Raw genomic sequence first — 21,359 nt, 5'->3', positions numbered from 1 at the left:
TTTAAAAAAAACAAAAAACAAAACAGGAATATGGACTTTAAAGCAGCTGCTCCATCTATTGTTGTTTTTGGAAGGATGCCCATTACCTAACAATGTGACAGATCACTTTAATGAATACAGGTAGTCCTCGACTTACAACAGTTCATTTAGTGACCATTCAAAGTTACAAAAGCACTGAAAAATGTGACTTATGACCGTTTTTCACACTGACAACCGTTGCAGCATGCCGGCGATCATGTGATCAAAATTCAGATGCTCGGCAACGGGGTCCATGTCCCACGGTCACGTGATCACCTTTTGCAACCTTCTAACAAGCAAAGTCAACAGGGAAGTCAGATTCACTTAACAACTGGGTTACTAAACATTTGCAGTGATTTACTTAAGTGTGGCAAGAAGGGTTACAAAATGGGGCAAAACTCACTGCACTCTCTCATTTAGCCACCGAAATGTTGGGCTCAAGTTGAGGAGTAACCATTATTAAATGCCACTATAGTGTAAAAGCAGGTATATGGGACTGCTCTCGGGACAGATAAAGCTTGGCAGTTCCCGTAGGACTACAGAATGTTTAATGCAAGAATATGAGTTTAATAATTATAAAGTAGTTCTTCATGTAAAGCCATCCATTTGCTCATTCTTACTTCCTTCTGGGATACTGGCCAAACATGTGTAATAAGTGGGATCAAGAGTCAAATAAAGCACACAGATATACACATCTCTGGCAGTTGCCCAAAAAGTGAGTTCACACAGCTCTGTCAGGAAAACATTCCGAGAGGAGATTATTTTGCTGCAAATTGCACCAGATAGGAAGTCTAGTCTACCAAATACTTTACCTACTAAACACTAGTTTAAGGACATAGTTAAAACATTTGTCTCAATGTCCTACTGGTGAATTTAAGATCAGAGAAATGAACTCCAAAATGGATGGATGGATTATCCGTCAGACAGAATTTCTGCCAGCAGGCTGTAGGGTTGTTTAGTATCTTATTTAAGTTCTCAATTATGGGTTTTCTTTTGAGTCCTCAGTCAAAATCCCATCTCCAACTATTTGACTTTTAAACTAAAAAGGCAGTAGCCATTTTGGCACAATTGTGTATAGGTTGTTTGCTTGTTCCCAATCAACCATCTTCTGATAAAAGCTGCCTTCCTTAAGTTGCTTTTTACCTACAAAGGAAAAGATACTGGAATCCTTGTAATTTCCCAATGTAAGTAGGAAAGGGCTAGGACGAGAAATTAGCCTTTGCAAAATTGAGCAAGTCTCCAAACAAAAGGATTTTAAGCATCTCAAATTGCTGCTTTTCAGGGGCATTTATTGCTCATGCATCTCCCACATAAATCGAAGTCTAAACATACTCCATACTGTTCACTGTGTATCTACTTTGTTCCTTGTTTCTCAGAAACATTACAAAAATGTCACCAAGAGTTTTACTGTCCAACTATTCTTCAGAGATGTAGAACTATATTTTTTATACTGTATAGACCTTCCAAGTAGCTCAGGTAATTGTACACAGCAGAGCTTCTGCTTCCAGTTTACGTTCCCCCAAAGCCACACTGATGCAATTGTATTGTTTGTGTCATAACTGATTGGTTATTTACTTAACTGTAGCCAGATACAGAAGTAACTCCTTGAAATGCTACAAAATGACAAGAAAGTAAACTCCATTATTCCTTTGTGTTTTAGCAGACTGAAACTTATCAAATGACACATAATTGCAAAACTCTCCAGGAGATCCTTTATGCTTCATTTTTTTCCCTAACAAACACACTAAAAATATAGCTTTCCGCAGTCACTCATATCTGCTCCAGTTAAAAATGGAACTGAAAAACCTCTTAGAAATAACATTAAGGTAAACACAGTCTATGAGCTGCTATATATCATGGAAACACATGCAAATACCTAGAGAGCTTTAAGGGTAAAAAGATAGAAATAATGATAAAATGTGATTACTGGCAATCTTTTATTAGTAATTGTAAGATAAAGCAAGACTCATTGTTCTAGTAACAGGGTTAGGATTAGAAGACGAAGAGGACAGGAAAGGGAGTAACAATAAACAAAACTGGGATAATTTGCAAGGATGGCCAAGAAGTAGTTTTTGTGAAAACAGTAAGTCAAAGCATTCTGTTCATGATATCCAGTGATTAATCTAAGACATGTCCCTGCACATCACATTGGACTAATCTATAAATTTAGATCACCAAACTTTCCAATGTAATTGTAAGCATGGTCAGTGCAAGCTCTGTTGCAATGAAAACAGATGAAATCTATAGTGGGGGCGGGGGGGGCAAAGGTTTTAAAAACAGATTAGAACACCTTTAGAAATGTTACAGTACCTGTTTTTGAATATTATGAGGCTAATAAAACCTTTTTGGTCCATTATGGAAATTGATCGTGTTCTCTAATTGTCACCTTCATAAAAGTGATCATTCAGTTTTCAATCCTTGGAAATTCCTACTGGATCTAAAGTCTATCTCTAGAGAGCTGAAATGCCAAGTGTATTAAAATTAATTAAAAGACTTTATTAGGAGGTCTACAAACCTAAGTAAACGTTACATTAATCTCTCCTAATTATAGGGGCAATGCATCTTTCTCTCAATACTGCTCTACATACTGAGGGGTGTAGAAATTGTACACATACTTAGAAAATGCATTTATTCAATTTAGGGACTGTGATTTGCACAAGCCTTTGAAGGAATACTATTCAATGCCTAGATTAATACATGAAACATGACATTTTAATAAAGGAAAGTATATAATCTGATCAATCTCACTGAAATTTGATGGTTTGATACTGAGGACTGGAAACATTTCAGTTGAAATACCCATCTTATTTAAAAGGAAAATACCCAGCAGAAAAAACTGGCCTTGGAAACGGCAGGAAAAAGGAGCCCCCTGACTCCGCGATTCTGCAGTGTCTGTTGAGGCCCCGCTTCTTGCACTTGCTCTCCTTAGACTGATTCAGCCGAATGCGGCTCCGCGGGAAAATCCCACCCCCACCCCCCCCCCGGAGGTTTGAAGAGCCTCGGGCTGCAGTGCTGCAGGATCTAGTACAATGGTTCTCAACCTTTTTAATGCTGCGACCCCCCAACCGGTCATAAGTCGAGGACTACTCAACCGGTCGTAAGTCGAGGACTACTCAACTGGTGCAGCACCGTTTGCAGAATGGGACTTTTGGCGGGCTCAGCAGGGCAGAGACAGCCTGGACAATTCCTATTGGCTTTTGAAAGCCAATAGAATTAGACTCTATTCAAGAGAGTCTATTCTATTGGCTTTCAAAAGCCAATAGAATAAAAGGGAGTAGCACAGCTAAGGAAAAGGGGGAAAAAATGGCGGACTGCGTTGTTTGGCAACCCCCGTGAAATGGTCGTTCGACCCCAAATGGGGTCGCGACCCACAGGTTGAGAACCACTGCTCTAGATAAAGTGAATGAAAGTAGAACGGAAGGCTCTGTTCTCTTTACGGACCCAAAAGAAAGGAATTTTTAACCTCGGCTTGCAGCGCTGATCCCAGCGCTGCAGAATCTAAATGCGACTGGGTGGAGAGAGAACGGAAGCCTCCGTTCTCCTTAGGAGTTTAAAAGAGAAAAAAAAAATTTCTCTCTTCTACCAGTCATTCAAAACAGCGCCGATCCCAGCACTGCTGAGAATGAACATGGATCTTTTAGGAGAATTCACCAATGGTAAGCTCTATCCTACCTCTTTCTGGGAGCCAAGCTTGCCACGTTTTGTAGGGCTGGAGACCAGGTCGAGACTGGGGGTGTCCTAGCCCAGGACAGGCGTGGCAAGTTTGGCTGACCTGGTCTGAATGGGCAGGAAGACAGAGCTAACCCCTGTGCTGGAGAACTATGATTGAATGTCTGCTTCAAGTAATTGACAAACTTTTATATAAAAATCTATTATTGAGTAAAATTATGTTACATAAATAATATGTAGCCTTTTTAAGCAGATTCCATTCCAATGCAATGGAAATATTATAAATCCACTGAGTATTCTGTATCATACAGGGGAAAAAAAATGAAGTCTTAAATCCGAATACATTAAAGATGGGGTTCTCAAACTTTTGCAATACTTTGAACCTAAAAAAATGATGATGAATTTGTGCAATCCTCACAAATAAAGCTAATAATTACATTAGGCTTAGGATAATAATAAATATATCACCAAATAAAAATATTTCCATCATACTTTCTTCTGTAGCTCGTCCGTAGCGGCTACCAGGATAAAGTTGTGGGGGGGGGGAATATTAGCTTGGAATAGTAGTCCTTTTCCAACTTTTACAAAAGTGAATGCAAGATAAATATTTTTCCAAAGAAGCATCCTCTCACCTGTCTGTTCCGCTCATCCATTATTCTTGTGATTTGTATTTTCTTCCTCCCCATTTTGTCCTGTTTCTCTCTTTATATTCCAGAACCACGGAAATAAAAGGATCCACAAACTTTGTATCCTAGCACATGGTAGGCATTTCTCTTCCACAACTAAAGCCCAAACACAGAACCGTGCACTGGGTTGATTTAGAAATCTAAAATTAAGAAAAGAAAAATAGTTAAAAACATGTATTTCATATCAATAATGTTTCTACATTGGTTGCTGTGCATCTTCCTTCAACAATCAGGTGAACCTAGAAAAGGACATTCTGCTTTAATGAGTTGCATTATCAAAGCCAGGTCAAGGCTGTACTAATCTCCCAATGCTTTATGTAAAAAAAATCAACAGCTCCTTTTTAAACACCCTGAGCCAATTTTAACAAGTATATTGTAATGCAAAATGTATTCATTATTTATTGTGAGATATTTATATAAAGAGAAATTTCTTTAATTTCTATATTTTACACGAAATCAAAATATGTAGCTTTTCTTTTTCACTGTCAACAGGATAAAATTCCTTCCAGTATTGGAAAGAAACATCATTCCAATAACTTCCCACCAAAAAAGTCAAACCGACGCCTAACATTTCTGGGCCTTGTTCCATTTTCAAAAATTTTCTATGCCTTCTTCTCTTAATAATGCTGTAGGCTCACATATAAGATACTATTCAAGAACTAACAACTTTTGAATGCTGTTTAAAAATAAATCCATTTGAGACTTTTTATGCAGCACTTCATTTTCCCAAAAGGCTATTTCACAGGAACATACGGATTGACAAATAGCTGAGAAATTCAAGGTTATATTCATTACTGTAAAACTTGTAAGTTTTCACACATCACTAACAAGCCAATTACCAATCTGAACATTTCTTTGCTGCTTGCACATTTTTCCAACTGTAACACTACGTCATTGGCCATAGAAATGGAACTAACCTGTAAATTTATTAAAAGACAACCTATACCTAAAAAAAGTACTGTGCTACTGATTTCTAAGGTTTTTACACAAAGGATTGCAATACATCATGATGAAGCAACAAACAGGAACCCAGTTTCAAATTAGCCATTCATAATGAAAAAAAAAGTATTTTTTATAGACAGTGGGCATGTTGAACAGCAGAATAAAGACACTGTTATCTAGCAAACTAATGTTTATTAAGAAAGCATAAAATAGAGAAAATGGGAAACAAATCTCCTTCACACCAAGAATGAGAGAGCAAGTAGTCCTTTAATTACTAAAGAGCTTCACCTTCCATAGCTATTGGCTATGAGGGTTAAAGTGACAGGAGGTAACTTCAACAGCACTTCAAGAATCTAGGTTTCCCATTCCTTTGAAAACTATAGAATCAAGGCACATAGCACAGTACACAGCAGCTGTGACAACCATGGCGAAGAATAAGCAAGCACCGATCACAAAATATTGTCCAAATTGGGCATTATCTTCAAAAGCATGGATTAGAATAAGAACCTGGAATAATCTGAACATATCCCACCTTCCTATTGGCTGCAACATTCTTTGGTCCTACAGAAAGTTAGTAATTTGCAAACAGTTCATAAAGAATGAGGAAACTCTTTCATATGATGGCTTGTTCTTCTGAAGTCAGTCTGGAAATGCCTCTATCTTTACAATTATATTATATGCTTTGACTTGGATAGAAGGTAAGCATCAATGGCAATCTGGAAAACTTATTTGTGTCCCTGTGTTCATGATCCAATCAGCATTTCTTAGATTTGCTGAAACTTGACTACACCAATGGGCTTTTATTTTTCTTCTTACAGGAAGTTGGAGGCCTACTGAAATGTGAGCGGGTTTGTATTTCCAATTTAATAATTAGGAAAGTACACCAGGAGTGAAAAATTGAAAATTGCTTGTTTCTGAAGCATGGCATGCCCCTGGAATGATCCACTGAGAATTTATTCTACGGTTGAATTAAAACTATGTTTTAAAGCAGGAACTGGTCAATTTTACACAATTTATCAACGTGTTTCCAATTTGCCAAGACACGTGGAAACAATTCTACAGTACAGACTTGACAATGGCAGAACTTCCAAACAATAATCACCCTAAAAATGCAACACGCAAGTCTTACTGGCATAGTTTGAAGAGAGAGAAAAAATGTGAGTTGTATTTCTTCCAGGCAATTTGATTCCCTGATAAATAGCTACTTGTTCTCTGCCAAGAATATTTCAGTGTTTCAATGCTGATTGCTAAGTTCTAAAGGACTGGGAACAACACCAACTCTTGAAAAGGAGTAACTGCACATATTACATAGAGCAGACATCTGACTGCATATGCATCTTGCAGTAACTGCTGTCCTCTGGCAAAAACCATTTTGGGATATTTTACAAGCAGCTTTAATCTACAGTTGATGTCACAGAATAAAGACGGAATGAATGCCTTCTGCTCTGACTGTTGAAATATCTGAAAACATATAAAGCACTTTATCGTTTTCTTCTTAAACAGCTGATTTAAAAGGCTTTGCACCTGGTTAATACATGGACAGACCTATCAATCTTTCTTTCAAAGATTTTTTTTTTTAATTTCCCACTTTAACCCAGAGTCCTGCAGTGTCCTGGTCGCCATCCATTCCAGTACTAACCACTTGTTCACCTTTTCAAGGATAGCTCAGTTTAGAGAGCTGCTGTTGTCTGCAGTGCAAATATTTATTCAATCAAAATCAGCAACTAAAATTTCCTTTAAAGGCCTCACTGACATCAAGCAGAAATATTCAAGGGAACAGAAAACACAGAATAGAGTCATAAGGGATCTTGGAGGTCTTCAAACCCCTGCTCAAGCAGGCGACATAGGTGGGTGTCCAATCTCTTCTTGAAAACACAGTGAGGGAGCACCCACAATCTCTGGAGGCAAGCCGTTCCACTAATTATTCTTACTGTCAGGAAATTACAGATTTACAAGAAGCTATAGCAGAAGCTATGAACTCACTCACTTAGAAAGATATAACTGTGATTCAGGAAGCAAAACCCTAGGTGGCAAGGTGTAGGGTTCAAGGTAATCTTTCCTGGAAATGCTTTTTTCTTGCACATATTTATTTACACCTCTATAAGAGTTTCTTATCAGCTTATCTCAAGGAGGATATTGCTGAACTGGAAAAGGTGGTAACCAGAACAAAAGTTGCGATAAAAGTTCATAGTATTTAGAGCTTTTGAAAAATAAATTCAAGAGAGATATGTAAGAGTTGTATAACATTATGTAGGATACATTGAAAAGGCATAGTTTTCCCTTCTGCTGTAATTTTAGAATAATGGGAGTTTCAGAATAAAAGTAAATTCTTCATGGAGCTTAGAATACAATACATGAAGTTCACTGTCATATGATGCATATTATGTAATGGCTACCAACTTGCATAGTTTTAGAAGAGCAGAGGCACAGCCACAATTTAAGTGCTCCTACCAAAAATTGCTTTTAAGTCTAAAAATAGGAGCTCCAACCATATCTCCTTCCTTCTAATCTTATCTAAATGATTAGGCGCAGGGCAGGGAAAGAGATATAAAACAGACATCAGTTTTAGAATACTACAGTGAAGAGGTGTCAAATTATCAAGAATGCAGTTTCAGGCTGCGCAGTTTGTACACATACATACTATATAATATTAAAGTTTGTGTGTTTATTTATGCTTTCTAATCAGTCTTGCCTCCTGGTGATTGCCTGGACAAGTTTCCCTGGCAAGATTTCACAAGTTATTTGCCACTATCTTCTGATCGCAACTAGTTTGAGATAATACTGTATGCAACAGCAGTGGGCCCATAAAAAGCGCCTATACACCTAAACAAAAGAGCAAATGAAAGTCTACAAGAAATCAAGGTGAGGGAGTGAAAACAAAGAGTCTACAGTTCCTTCCTCAAATGCACCACCCTTGAAAAAAATGCACCCCAAGTTATCCCATTTTTAGATGGGAAGTCCATTCATAACCTAACACAGCTCTGTGTTACCTAATAAGTAGATTGGGCCATACAAGCAGGATTTTACCAAGTGTGCTATTCTATGTCCCACGTTATTTTATTAATGAAAAAAAGCCATTTCTTCTGAAATGGCCTGTATCTTCTACTTCTCCCTTTTAATTTTGAAATGCTAATCTAGCGTTATGTATAGGTGGATGTCTCCAGGGGCAGTGTGCATTATATCCCCAAATTCTTTAAGCAGTAATATTTCTGACCAAATATTGTAGCTTAATGGATGGCATGAACATATCAGAACACCAAGAAAAAATATTTTATCTTTATAATTCAACTGTTAGTCTGTATACTTATTTAACATGTCATGATGAGCTTTAGAAAAAAGGCCTGGTGATGCATGGTACACTTAAGTACACATATTTTATATCTCTACCATTGCGACCCTTGCTTTACCGTGTTATCTTATTTTTTTAACATGATTAATATCATAAAGCTGAACTTTCAATGTTTGCATAGTAAGTTGTCTTAAGATTTCACTGACAATTTCAAGTGCACAAACACAACATAATAAACTAAGGCTGCAATTTTCATCGTGATAAAATATTTTAAACTACGCAACTAACTTCAGTGACATATACATGCAAGTAAACCTAATTTAGTTTGGCATGCAAAAAGATTTTTTGACTAAGCAAAATCATAAGGACAACCCAAGGAGGCTGAAGCTTACATTCAATTCAAACAATCACAGTTTGAAGCATTAACACTAATTTGGATATTTAATGGCTGCTTCTTTAAATGTAAAACCAATATCTGAGCTGTCAGTTATGTCTTTCTGACATACAACATAAAGAAGGAACAGAGCAAGAAAATGTGTCCTAGGAAAAAGCTGTAGTTAAAGTTATTTGTCATAGTATATATTTTGGGCCATATGGTGTTTTTTTAAATATTGACTTTTGGAATCACACTTTCAGCTTAGAGTCCCCAGTACACTATATACTGCATTCAATAAGATGCAATCTATCAAACAATCATATATACGGTAATAAATACCGTCATTCCAGTCACTGTTGACTTCTTTTAACTGCTTGACCTAATCCCTAAAGTTTCCATGGCACAGTTTTGCATGCCATTGCCTCCTTCCTTGGGCTGAAAGAGAATGTCTGGCCCAAGGCCACCCATCTGGCTTCATGTCCAGGGCAGAACAAAACTCAGTCACCTGATACCTTAATTGCTACACACATTAGCTCAATAAAATGTAACTTTACAGGCTCTAATTATATGGGTAATAGTTTCTTTAATTATGGATTTCTGACAGTGCTGTCAAAATGTAGGCGCTCCTAGATAAAATTGTCAAGATTCCCTCTCTCTGCAGATTCTCAGTGGAAAAATTACACTGGGGAAAAAAAGTGAAAATTATGTCCTATAAAATTAGCAATTCAATGGAGGCACCAAACCAAACTATCCAGATGGGTGATGAGAGTTTCATGCAAGTTATGCATTTTTTTCCTACCCATGTTCAAGCAGCAAACTGATATCAAGATACAGGAAATAATTCAGCATTATATATAAAATACATTATGTTTGCGTTGTTTCATTTTACTAAAAGTATAACTGCTTTCTTCCAAAGCTAGAAACAACTTTTACAGTTAAAACATAATGCTTTCTGCTTTAAGTTTAGTTGAAAACTTCCTGGTTTCCTAGAATGCCAGAGCAGAAAAGGAAGGAGTGACAGGAAGGTGATGTGCATAAGCAATAAAATACAGTTTAATACATTTTAAATAAAAACAACCCTCTTCCCTTCATGGGACATTTTATTACTTAGATATTTCTCTCTCTAAAGGTATTCAAAATGGACTGTGATGTGCATGTATTTCTGTATCTCACTTAAAAATTCTGTTTTAGAGTTGATCTTGGTGTTTTATAATCTTATCTCTACAAAAATAACCTGTTTGGAAGCTTTGGAATAAGCCAAAATCTAAACCAATTTGAAAATGCCTTTAAGTGATACCAATGGCAACAATTCAGCCCCTTCCAAGACTCACCTCCAAACAGATACATTAAAAACTGAAGAATGATAATGACTGTATTTTCCAATATCGTGTTTTATGAGCAGACACTACAAACTGGAAACAGTCGAGTTATAGTGCATGCCAGATGCTTCTGCAAATCTAACGCAACAGAAGGAGGAGTCCCTGCCAAATAATTCAAAATTGGCAGTACATCCTCAAGTCTTTCACTATCTCCTTGCCTGAAGAACTATAGCAGCTGAAGCAATGTCTGCTTATGATCGGCTGGCAACAGCTGAAATACCAACAACCACACTGATCTACTATTTCAACTTGCATCAGCAAAAAGTGGGGGCTGGTGAGTTATCAGCATCCCTTGAAATTGTTATTAATTTTTAATTTTTTTTCTTCCTAATCCGCAGCATGCTTTTGATTGGGGTTCTAAATCAAGTGCTTATTGTATCAATATAGTGACAAATTTTAGTAATCTGTTTTTTTTCTACCAGTTAATACTGTAGCTTCTTTTTCTTCCACTTCAACTATTTAATCAGTAAAAAGTGATTTTTTAGCTGTTGGGGCTCCATGCTGGACAACTGTATGCCCTTCTCACCAGGCAAATGTTATACAACCAGGTAATCCAAACTAGTTTATAATGTGTTTTAATGCTTATGTTGCCAAAATTGTACAGAATATTATTTAAATCTGATTATTCTAGGTACATAGCATTTAAAATTGAAAACTTTTTATTAAATGCTTGTTTATAGTTTTCCAGTGTTTCGTGGAAAGGAGATTTTGCGCCCTTTTCACCTAAAGTTTTCGCTTGTAGCTGCAACAGAGCTTATATTTTGAGGAGGTAACTACTTACCACATATTCTTTTGTGGTTTCAGGTTGTTAGTTCCTGTATGAATGCTTGCTCTTTCAAGAGAATAAATTAGAAAAATGACTACTTTTCCAGTTACAGATATAGTAACATCAACTTCATCCTATAAAAGTCTGGCTATGCACACGCATAGACACACACAGCTACATATATGTATATGTAGACTAGGAAGCTGAAAAACATTACCAGTCTGCATTCAATCAGTGTGCTAGATTATAGTCCACAACCTTCATTGAAGAGGCCTTTATCAACTCTGATTTGGGTTGATAATAAATTGTGTGTATACATATATATTTACATACACATAAATTATTATACATATATAGATACATACCCACACTAATGTGAAGTTCACAGTGTGGTAGATTACAAATAACCGCTTAAGACATTTGTACCTAACCTTTCTAGCAATGCTTGTTTTGAATTTTAAAAAGGTAGCAAGCATACAAATTCAGTGATGTTTATTTTGTTTCTACATATATCTTCTGAGCATCAACTTGGTATAGTTGTTAAAGGCACTGGGCTAAAAATGAGAGGCTGTGAGTTTTAATCCTATGTTAGCACAAATCCAGCTGGCAGACTTTGACTCACATACAAGAAGCCACTAGAAATAAAGATTCCTGACTTTATGTTCCTCTGTTTTGTGCCAAAACATCTGACTTGTTACTCCTACTTGTTTCTTCCTACTAAGCTGAGTGATGTTAATCACAATCCATGCCAACTATATCCAGCATTCCGGTTTGTTGCATTTATAAGGCTAAATACATCTTGGTTTGTTTTTAAGCTTTGGAAAGAGCATCTGATCAAGATCATACACAGCACAGGGAAAGTAAATAGGGAGAAATTATTGCCCTTTCTCAAAACACTTAGCACTAGAATTTGATCAATAAAGATCAAACACAGCACAGGGAAAGTAAATAGGGAGAAACTGTTGCCCTTTCTCAAAACATTTAGCACTAGAATTCGATCAATAAAGCTGACTACACATAGTCCTTGACTTATGACAATAGAGCCCAAAATTTCTGTTACTAAGCAAGATAGTTCTTAAGTGAGTTGTGCCCCATTTTACAACCTTTTTTTGCCACAATTGTTAAGAGAGTCACTGAAGTTATTAAGTGAATCATGCAGTTGTTAAGCGAATCTGCTTCGCCCATTGAGTTTGTCAAAAGCTAGCTGGGAAGGTTCTGAATGATCAGCATGAGACTCCAGGACATCGCAACCGTCATAAATACACGCTGGTTGCAAACCGCCCCAATTTTGATCACATGGCTATGCGGATGCTGCAACAGCCATAAGTGTGAAAACTGGTCATAAGCCACTTTTTTCAGTGTCATTCTAACTTTGAACAGTACTAAAAAAAATCGTAAGTCGAGGACAACTTGTATAACAGCCAAAAAGTACTTATTCAAAGAGCCATATAATTAATTACACAGGATATGGTCATATCTACCAATCTGAAAGGCTTTAAAATATTATTCAATAAATTCATGGAGGACAAGTCTATCAAGAGATACTATGTTGGAAGACATGATTCAACACAAGTTGGAAGGTAGACGTGGAATTTATTTCTCCACCGCCTGACTGAAACCATTCCAATTGATCACCATATGAATTGAAATAAATTAATATTCAATGTTATACTTCTGTTTTTATGTTTGTAAGCCACTCAGAGTTTGCGGTTAGTGAAATGGGTGACATATAAATTTAATAAAATGAATAAATGGAGAACTAGGATGGATCTTCATCTGATCTAGCAGGGCCATTTTTATGTTCTCCGGGCATAGAAGACAGATCCAATTTAAAATTACCAAAAACAGTTGCTTGTAAGAATGCCAGTTTGCAACGCAACTATATAGTAGCTTTCAGATCACTGTGGTTGAAATGTACTATTCAATACATATCTGAAAAGGGATAGATTGCTATTCTTTTGCTTCAAAAGGTAAGTGAAAACACCATTATGCATCAAGTATTATAAAATTCTAAGCAAGTCCGATGTAATGATTTCATTAAGGATTTTAGCGACACTGTAACAAATCTTCCATTAATCTCTGTACAAGGAAACACGATTGAAAATGAAACAAACAAAGGTATAGTAATAAGTAATAAGACTGGGCTTTCAGTCACTTGATGATAAATTGTTTCATAACTTTTTAAGCTTACCTACTGTACATACTTAAGTTATGCAGCCACTAAGTCAAACTCTGGAAGCATATTAAAAATTCTCCCACACAGTAGGCGTAAGATTGCTGTAGTTCAATGTTTGTTTTCAACTGCCACTATATTTTACTCATTCATTGGATACTATGCCAGATACACTTCTAAATCAGACAGTCAACCACATGTAGTACATTTCAGCAAGTGTTATTTAAGGAAAACTCAGGAAGCAATAATATCTTGTAACAAGCTTGTTCCAACCATTAGCAAGAATTAGGATAGAATGAGGAAGATAAAGTGTAAACAATAAAGATAAAGTAAACAATACCATAATCAAATCTTTCTACTGAAATCATTCATGCATTTATTATATATTGGTTATATGTTTTAAATAAAACAGGCAGCAGATACTCTATATAAACTGATAAACTTGGAGAGTTCCCATATAATAGGAAGAAAATAGATTTCATTTATACCTTTTACTATACATTTACAATCAGTTAATCTATTCCAGTCATTGATCTGTTCAAAGAACTTTCCTTGAATCGGGGAACTGCCCGAACTTTATCACAGCTCATATCAAAACCATAGTTTGTAGGCTTCTGTGAAGCCTCAAGAGGTAGTTCATTTTCAATCAATGCTTCACTGATGCACCCTCCTTCAGATGTGCTATGGAAAATGAAGTAGCACTTCACTCTGAGCATCACATCAGGACATCTGTGTCATGTAAAACACAGCTTTGCTGTCCTCCAGGCAGTCTCCTCCACCTGTTTTGAGTAGAAGCACATAGCTTATCTGCATCAGGCTTTAAGTGGATCATTCCAGGTTAAGGTGGTGGATTGGCTTTAGAATACCCAGGCTCTTGTACTACTCTACTCTTAGCTATAACTATACTCTACTGTTAGCTATATATAGAAGATCAGTGTCACCGGGTTTCGATCAGTTACAATTTCTCAGTTAAGCTGTGGTGGGGGAAAAAACAGGAGGATGAAGCATCGTATATATCACCTGGTTCTCCTAAATTAAAAAAAAAGTCAAGAGTCTGGGATGTAAAGTTAACAGGTAATTACTGTAAGAAGGAATCACACTTTTTACAGCCCTAACAATTTGGACATATGAATAACAACTCCTGCAAAGCAAGAACTTTAGTAGCAACGTACATGACTAATAAACTCTCTGTACAATATTGTGTTCTTTGTGGCTGATTCCCAGAGCCCAGAATTCTGCCTCTTCTTCCTCCAACTGCTAGGAACATCCATACTTATTTTCAAAGGCCCAAAGGTCAGGCCACAGTACCTCACTTGATAAAGGGAAAAATTTCTTCCACTCAAGTTACTGCATACTTATTCATATGACAATAGTCATTTGTAGATGTTTACTAAAATACAATTTATTCCAGCTAACTCAACCTGTCCTTTCCTATTCTTTTGCACTGAAGTTTACATTCATGTTATTGTAACTAGAATCAGCTGAATTATTTTTAATAAAACAATTTAAAGCAGAACAAAGCTTTGATAGACTATTGGTAATTTCCTAAAGAATCCTAAATCATAGCATGTCTTTTATTTATTCATTAATCTCCAATTCTGTCAATACCAGCCATCACACTGAAAACATAATTTAGTTTAAAACAGGGAGGCCAATATAAGGAAAATTAACTTCTCCTTCATGTTTTAGGGCATATGCTGTGGAAATTTCAAAAATTCAGAACATTTTTGTTATACACTTGAGCCATAATGTAGACATAAATTATCAATTGCTATCAGTACAATCAGCACCAAGAATAAAGCCTATGAAGACAAGAAATATATAGGGAATGCACATGAGAAATGAAGAAATTGAACAAAAATGGAAATTTGAGGAAAGAGAACTATTTCAGAGTAATTTGTAATGGAGGTATAAATAAAGGCATGTTCAATTAAAAACAAATCATGTAAAGCAACAATTACTCTTACAGTCCCGGACATTTTCCATCTTGCTATAGAAATGGAGGATTACAAGGAGAGAAGCAAAACTGAGGAGGAAGAACTGTTAGTTTTTACTGTCACTTTTATCAGCTAGCCCAGGCCTCCCTCAAGGAACTCATTTGAAGCAACTGCCATAGAAATAGCACCTGGCCTACCAGCGATAGAGGTCATTTAAGCTTTACCTGGAGTAGCAGGAATCAAAACGATTTGCAGTTTCCAGCATGATCTCAGTAATAAGATGAACATTTAGCTGCATTTTAGATTGACATGAGATTAAACCACTTATTGTTTACTGAAGGTCATTAGTATCTGTAGTTATAGTGTAGCACCTATCTTTTAATTGTTGTCAGCATACTTCTATGCTGGCCATTTTAAGACTCATATTAAGAATTAGTGTCTAAGTTCTCTATATTTTCTGATTAATGTGTTAATGGGAATAAGCAAACTTCAAATTATTCTGAAGCAAGCATATTTCCATTAATACTTTCAGTTAAGCAGTATTTTCTAGAATTGAACATACTGTAACAAGTTACAAGACACCTAAATAAAAAGTAACATCATCATATTGCTCCTTGCAACTCTGGTAGTGGGGGGGGGGGGAAATGGAGGAATTCTCACTAAATAATCGGGTTTTTCCATAACAGCAGGTTGCCACTCCTAGTATCCTAGCAGAATGGCCAATAGAGTATTTAGCATCATAATCAAAGACATTTGACGTGTATTGTATTTGGAAAAAACTGTAGGCAGTTGTTACAGTTAAATATGAAACAAAATGAGGAAGCTCCTTTATTTCCTCAAGTATAATGTCAGTGACGATAGCAATAGAACTTAAGACTTATATACTGCTTCACAGTGCTTTACAGCCCTCTCTAAGCGGTTTACAAAGTCAGCATGTTGTCCTCAACAATCTGGGTCCTCATTTTACCGCTCTCAAAAGAATGGAAGGCTGAATGAACCTTGAGTCAGTGAGAATCGAATTCCTGGCAGTTGGCAGTCAGCAGAATTAGCCTTCAATACTGCATTGTAACCACTGCACTATCACAGCTCAGAATGGCCAATAGAGTATTTAACATCACAGCCAAAGACATTTGACATTTACTGTATTTGGAAAAACTGTAGGCAGTCGATACATACAATTATATATGCACAAAGTAAGGAAGCTCTGGAACTCAAGATAACGCTCCCTTGTTTCCTCAATTATAATGTCAGTGACTACCATATGTACGTTTGTCCAAATAGCTATACTATGTAGAATCATTAAGAATAGAAATATGTACATGTTAATCTTCAAAGGTTTCAGACATTAAGAAATATGAAACTTTATACTATGTGCATTGATATAATCACTCTAATGCTTAAGTGTTCACATATTATTATCGGTTCTTTCAGAAACATTGGACAATGGCAATTATGAAGAAACCACAGATCTGAAAGCTGTAGTACAGGTCACTCTCAACTTACAACAATTCATTTAGTGCCTGTTCGAAGTTTCAACAGCACAGAAAAAAGTGACATGACCATTTTTCATAGGGTCATATGATCAAACTATAGACACCTGTCAATTGATTTATGACCGTTTATTACAATTGCAGTGTCCTGGGATCAAGTGGTCATCTTTTGTGACCTTCTGACAAGCAAAGTCAATGGGAAAGCCAGATTCACTTAACAACCATGTTACTAACTTAATTGCAGTGATTCACTTAACAACTATGGCAAGAAAGGTCATAAAATAGGGCAAAATTCACTTTACAAATGTCTCACTTAGCAACAGAAATTTTGGACTCAATTCTGGTCATACGTCGAGGACTACCTGTATTACACTAAAGGAGAAAACAAGTCTTCAATCCTTAAGTAACTGACTGGAGAACCAGGAACTTCACTTAGATCATCAGCTTAAATTTCTTAAACAGTTAAGAGTTTCAGGCAGAGAGCAATAATGAAAGCAGTGTTAAAATATGACTCTCAGATCAGACTCTCAAGTGCTCAAAAAAAAAAAATCACACCCACCTTCTATATTTAATCCACCTGCTACATGGACCCAAATTAAAAATGCTATTGAACGTATCTCATCATGTCACCTCACCTATTTCCATTTCCAGATGCCACTCATCTGCTCTTCCCTACTCCTTTCCCCCACATTACTTCAAATACAGAACAAACATTAGCTAAGAGCAGTAAGCAAGCATTAGTACAACCATTTCACACTGAGGAACTTCACTTTGCAAAGTCATTTGCCAATTACTCCAGTGCATTTGCTTCCAGGGCTCATCTTATTACATTCATGTTAGATATTTCCAAGCCATGTTTTATAATTTATAATCATAGGATAACCATTCTTCTATTTTAATCATACTTCACTCATCAACAGATATGCAAAATTAATCTTAGAGCCATTGCATTTTTACTTTATAATCATCCCCAAGCCACTTGCTTTAGATTGGTTTTCTTCCCCAACTTATATGCATTCCAATCATTCATAGTAACAAATACATGTTATTCCCACTCTTATTAAACTTTAGAAGTTACAATTCCATCATAACTATAGCCTAAAATAAATGCAAATCTATTGTTGCTGGTTTATAATACTAATTTAAATTGTTTTCCTTCATCTTTGGCATGAACAGCAACTAGCCTGAAAATGAATAAAAAAAGAAATCATATAATTTTCAACACAGAAAAAAAGTTAACATTTTAGGACAATTTTGGCTAACTAAAAAAAAATGCTGCCATTTCTTTTAAGCTTCATATTAAAAACAATGAACTGTCAAAATATGCTTTTAAATTTTCTTAAGAAATGTGGCAACCTGTGCCTCATGAATTCACGAATAAAAATAAGATACACCAGTATCTACAGGTCAATACCATAATCTGAAATCATTTTATATTCTTATTCTACACAAGGTTGATTTTATTCTTAAAGTTGCCACATTAGATACATTGTTTGGGCTGTTTCGATTTAAAGTAGAACACATTGAAAGGAAACAAACAAAAATCTCTTGTTTGGAAGAACTAGTATTATCTGGGAAGGGACATTGTTGCAATTCTGGGGGAAAAAAATACTGCCTTCTATTCACTTCCTAGAGCTAAGTGTTTCACAAGGCAAACCTGTGAGCTAAACAGCACCCGTGGCAAGGCTTACAAGTTTTACACCATTTTTATACACTAAGCCAGAAAGACAATACCAAACTATCAGCACCCATTGAAAGAAAACGCCTACTGCCACTCATTAAACACTTAATAAAGACAGAATTATTTCTAAACAAGTGGGTTCTCAATGACCAACACCACTTACAAAGTAGGAACAATGTTTTGCAATGAAATAAAAAGAACTCTATTACTTTGTCATGTTTTTTCCTGGCCAAAAAAAAAATCAAGCTTCATTTTTTTTAAAAAAATGAATACTATAATGTTGCTTTAAATATATATATATATATTGACAATAAAATTGAAAAATTAAATAGTTTGGCAAGCATGAGAAAATGTTTCCATGGTTGTCTTCTCCCAGTGGACCAAAACAGGTATCTCTATTGATGTTACAGAATGTGGATAAATATTTCCAGCTAGACTTTGCCACTCTGGTCAAAGCCAGCTCAAAATTTTAAGTAAAAACAAAAAGAGCAATGTACTCCCGTTTACTGGTGAGAAAGCATCCCTTCCATTTCATCTTCCATAATGTGAGCCTAAGCCCTAAATTCGAAAGAGATTCTCCTGCTCAACCCATTAAATGCTTCCCTTACCATCCACAAAACTTAGTCTCAGCATCTGATAGTTCTATTTGACAATAGAAATTTTAAGTTAAAAAACCACACACTGCTAATACAACATCACTCCCAAGAATCATACCATCAACACGAAACAGACCTTTCCACAAACTGTATTATCATTTGCTTTTGATATTATAGTTTTACACATCTATATCCTTTTTACATTATGAAATGGGGGCTGGTCATTGGCCATAAGGGAGTTTTTGTGTGTGACTCTTCGCAACATCATAGACAAATGGTGGTGGGGTTAAAGTGGGAAAAATAAGGATATTGCCAGGAGAGTATATGGAGGAATTGACAGCCTGTGAGAGGGAACCAGAGTATATATCAAGAAAAAGACATTTTTCCTCATTCTAAAGAGCTAACACTAGGAAGACTGCCATTTACGTAACTTATTCCCTGACATTTCTCTTACTCGCCAACCTCACTACTTCCTAAAAAAAAAAAATAAGCCCTGAAAAACCAGACAAGATGGCATGAATTAAAAAAAAAAAAAAAATTGAAGCCTGCTTCTGACATCTTAATATGCTTGTAAACTGCCTTGAACATCTTGTCTTGTATAGTAAAACAAGAAATAAAGAGATGCAGAAAACAATGTTCCCAATCTCTAACAGATTCCATGGGGGGCGGGGGGGGCGGAGTATAAAAAAAATAAATAAAAATCCAAAACATTCTGGCTGTATACACAAAACACACAACCTCTGGAAGAAGTACATTTCAGCCCTTATTCTGGCCAATCCACATTCTGCTAAGCATACAAAAAAGAACATCCCCCCCCCCCCTAAAAAAGAGTGAAAAATCCGAATGCAGGTCAATTCAGTTGCAATCCAGATAGAAAACACACATGCCCACGTCTCATCTAGAGAGAATCAAATAAGTGCCCCTTAAAGGGCGCCCTGCACCCACATTCACACCAACGGGTTGCCACGCATCTCTATTAGGCTTCACCAACCCCCAACATATCGCAGGTGTTTACAAACATGTGGATGCAGATGCGATGCTCCCCCCTTCCTTCCTCTTGTGAATACGGCCCTAAAACCCGTCCTAACCCCCCTCCCAACGCAAATATCCGTTCAGACGACGCCCAGGGACACGCGTGCATGCACGCCTGTGCCCTTCGGACCTGCCCGCTGGTCCAGAGCACCCCCGCACGGCCAGCATCCTCCATTAAACCCTCGTGACTCCCAGCAGACACGGGTCTGGCCATTCCCACGTTAAAGGACGAGAAGGGGGGGTTCCTACCCCGCGCGTCGGGATGGAAGTGGAGAGAGCAGCGGCTGTTTCCATCCCAGCGCGAAGTTTGAGAGGGGGGCACTTGCTGGCTTTCCGACCCTCCCCTCCCGCCGCCCCTCCCCCCAGGGCCCCCAAAGGCGAGGCCGTTAACTCCGGTCCTAACTCGGGAAGACTTGAGGGGAGGCAACGACCAGCCCCCCCCTCCCACTTCTGAGGGGCTTGGCGGCCCTGACACTTCGCAGCCGGACCTTCACCCTTTGGGGCCCGGCTTCGCTCCTTCCCGGGAAAGCCGCCAGACTCACCCATCCGCCGCCGCCGCTTCTGCCGCCTCCCGGTCGCCGCCGCCGCCGCCGCCTCCTCAGCCGAGTCTCCTCCGGAGACACTGACACGGGCGCATGGATTTCCACGGGGCGCTATTTTTAGGCGACGCGGCCGGAACTGCTTTCGCTCCTCCCCGCCCCCCCCTCCCTCCGTTCGCTTCAAGGTTCTCCGAGAGGGGTAGGACGGCTCACTGCCTCTTTCACGTTCGTGTTCTTCCGCGGGTCTTTCTCCTGACCAAGCCTGGCCCGGCCTAGTTGACACCGTGAGGGGGCTGGAAGGGAGCTTCGGAGCGGGGGGGGGCGGCGGGACTCCTCGCGGATACACCTGCGCTGACTTTTTTTTTTCCTCCCGCTTTTGAAAGTCTCTTACTTCGCACCCAACCCCCGCTTTCCCCGGCTTGGAACGACATTTACTTAACGGGAAGGGGGGGGGAGCGGCTCGGCCTGTGACGTTGCTCGTGACGTCAGAGCGCGAAGGCACGAGCGGATCGGGCGGTGGGCGGGAGCGGAGGCAGCAAGGATCCAATCAAGGGATGACGTAGGGGAGTGAGGAGCGATGGGCTAATCGTGGAAATGTTGATAGGTGGATCCCCATTCCTTTGCTGGGCAGGACGCGCTGCCAATCAGAGTGCTGTAAACCGGATAAGAGCAAACCAATCAGAGCTAGGAGGAGGAGGGTACTGCTCGAAGAGACCTTGACTGCGAAACGGAGAGTGGAAATGACCGCGCGCATGCGCACAAAGCCCCTTTCTCTTTTTTCCTTAA

General features: G+C 37.9%; 1 protein-coding gene across 7 annotated transcripts in view; it reads right to left on the bottom strand.

Moving 5' to 3' along the window:
* Positions 1 to 20,978, bottom strand: part of MEF2A (myocyte enhancer factor 2A) — a 58,260-nt gene extending 37,282 nt beyond the window's left edge. For 2 of the 7 annotated variants that reach the window (XM_039358911.1, XM_039358912.1), the window contains exons 1-2: positions 20,577 to 20,966; positions 4,320 to 4,513 (exon numbers count right to left, since the gene is read on the bottom strand). In XM_039358911.1, coding sequence (XP_039214845.1) covers positions 4,320 to 4,373 — 54 coding nt within the window. In that variant the 5' untranslated portion in view covers positions 4,374 to 4,513; positions 20,577 to 20,966. Of the gene's footprint in view, positions 1 to 4,319; positions 4,514 to 20,576 lie in introns of all 7 variants that reach the window. The other 5 variants (XM_039358909.1, XM_039358907.1, XM_039358910.1 and 2 more) reach the window with 5 other exon arrangements.
* Positions 20,979 to 21,359: the final 381 nt, after the last annotated feature.

Source organism: Crotalus tigris, unplaced genomic scaffold, assembly GCF_016545835.1.
Source record: "Crotalus tigris isolate CLP2741 ecotype Arizona unplaced genomic scaffold, ASM1654583v1 scf7180000019068.10715455, whole genome shotgun sequence".
Taxonomy (NCBI): Eukaryota; Metazoa; Chordata; class Lepidosauria; order Squamata; family Viperidae; genus Crotalus; species Crotalus tigris.
Note: the sequence above shows the minus strand (reverse complement) of the source record. Positions and strands in the feature narration are given on the sequence as shown.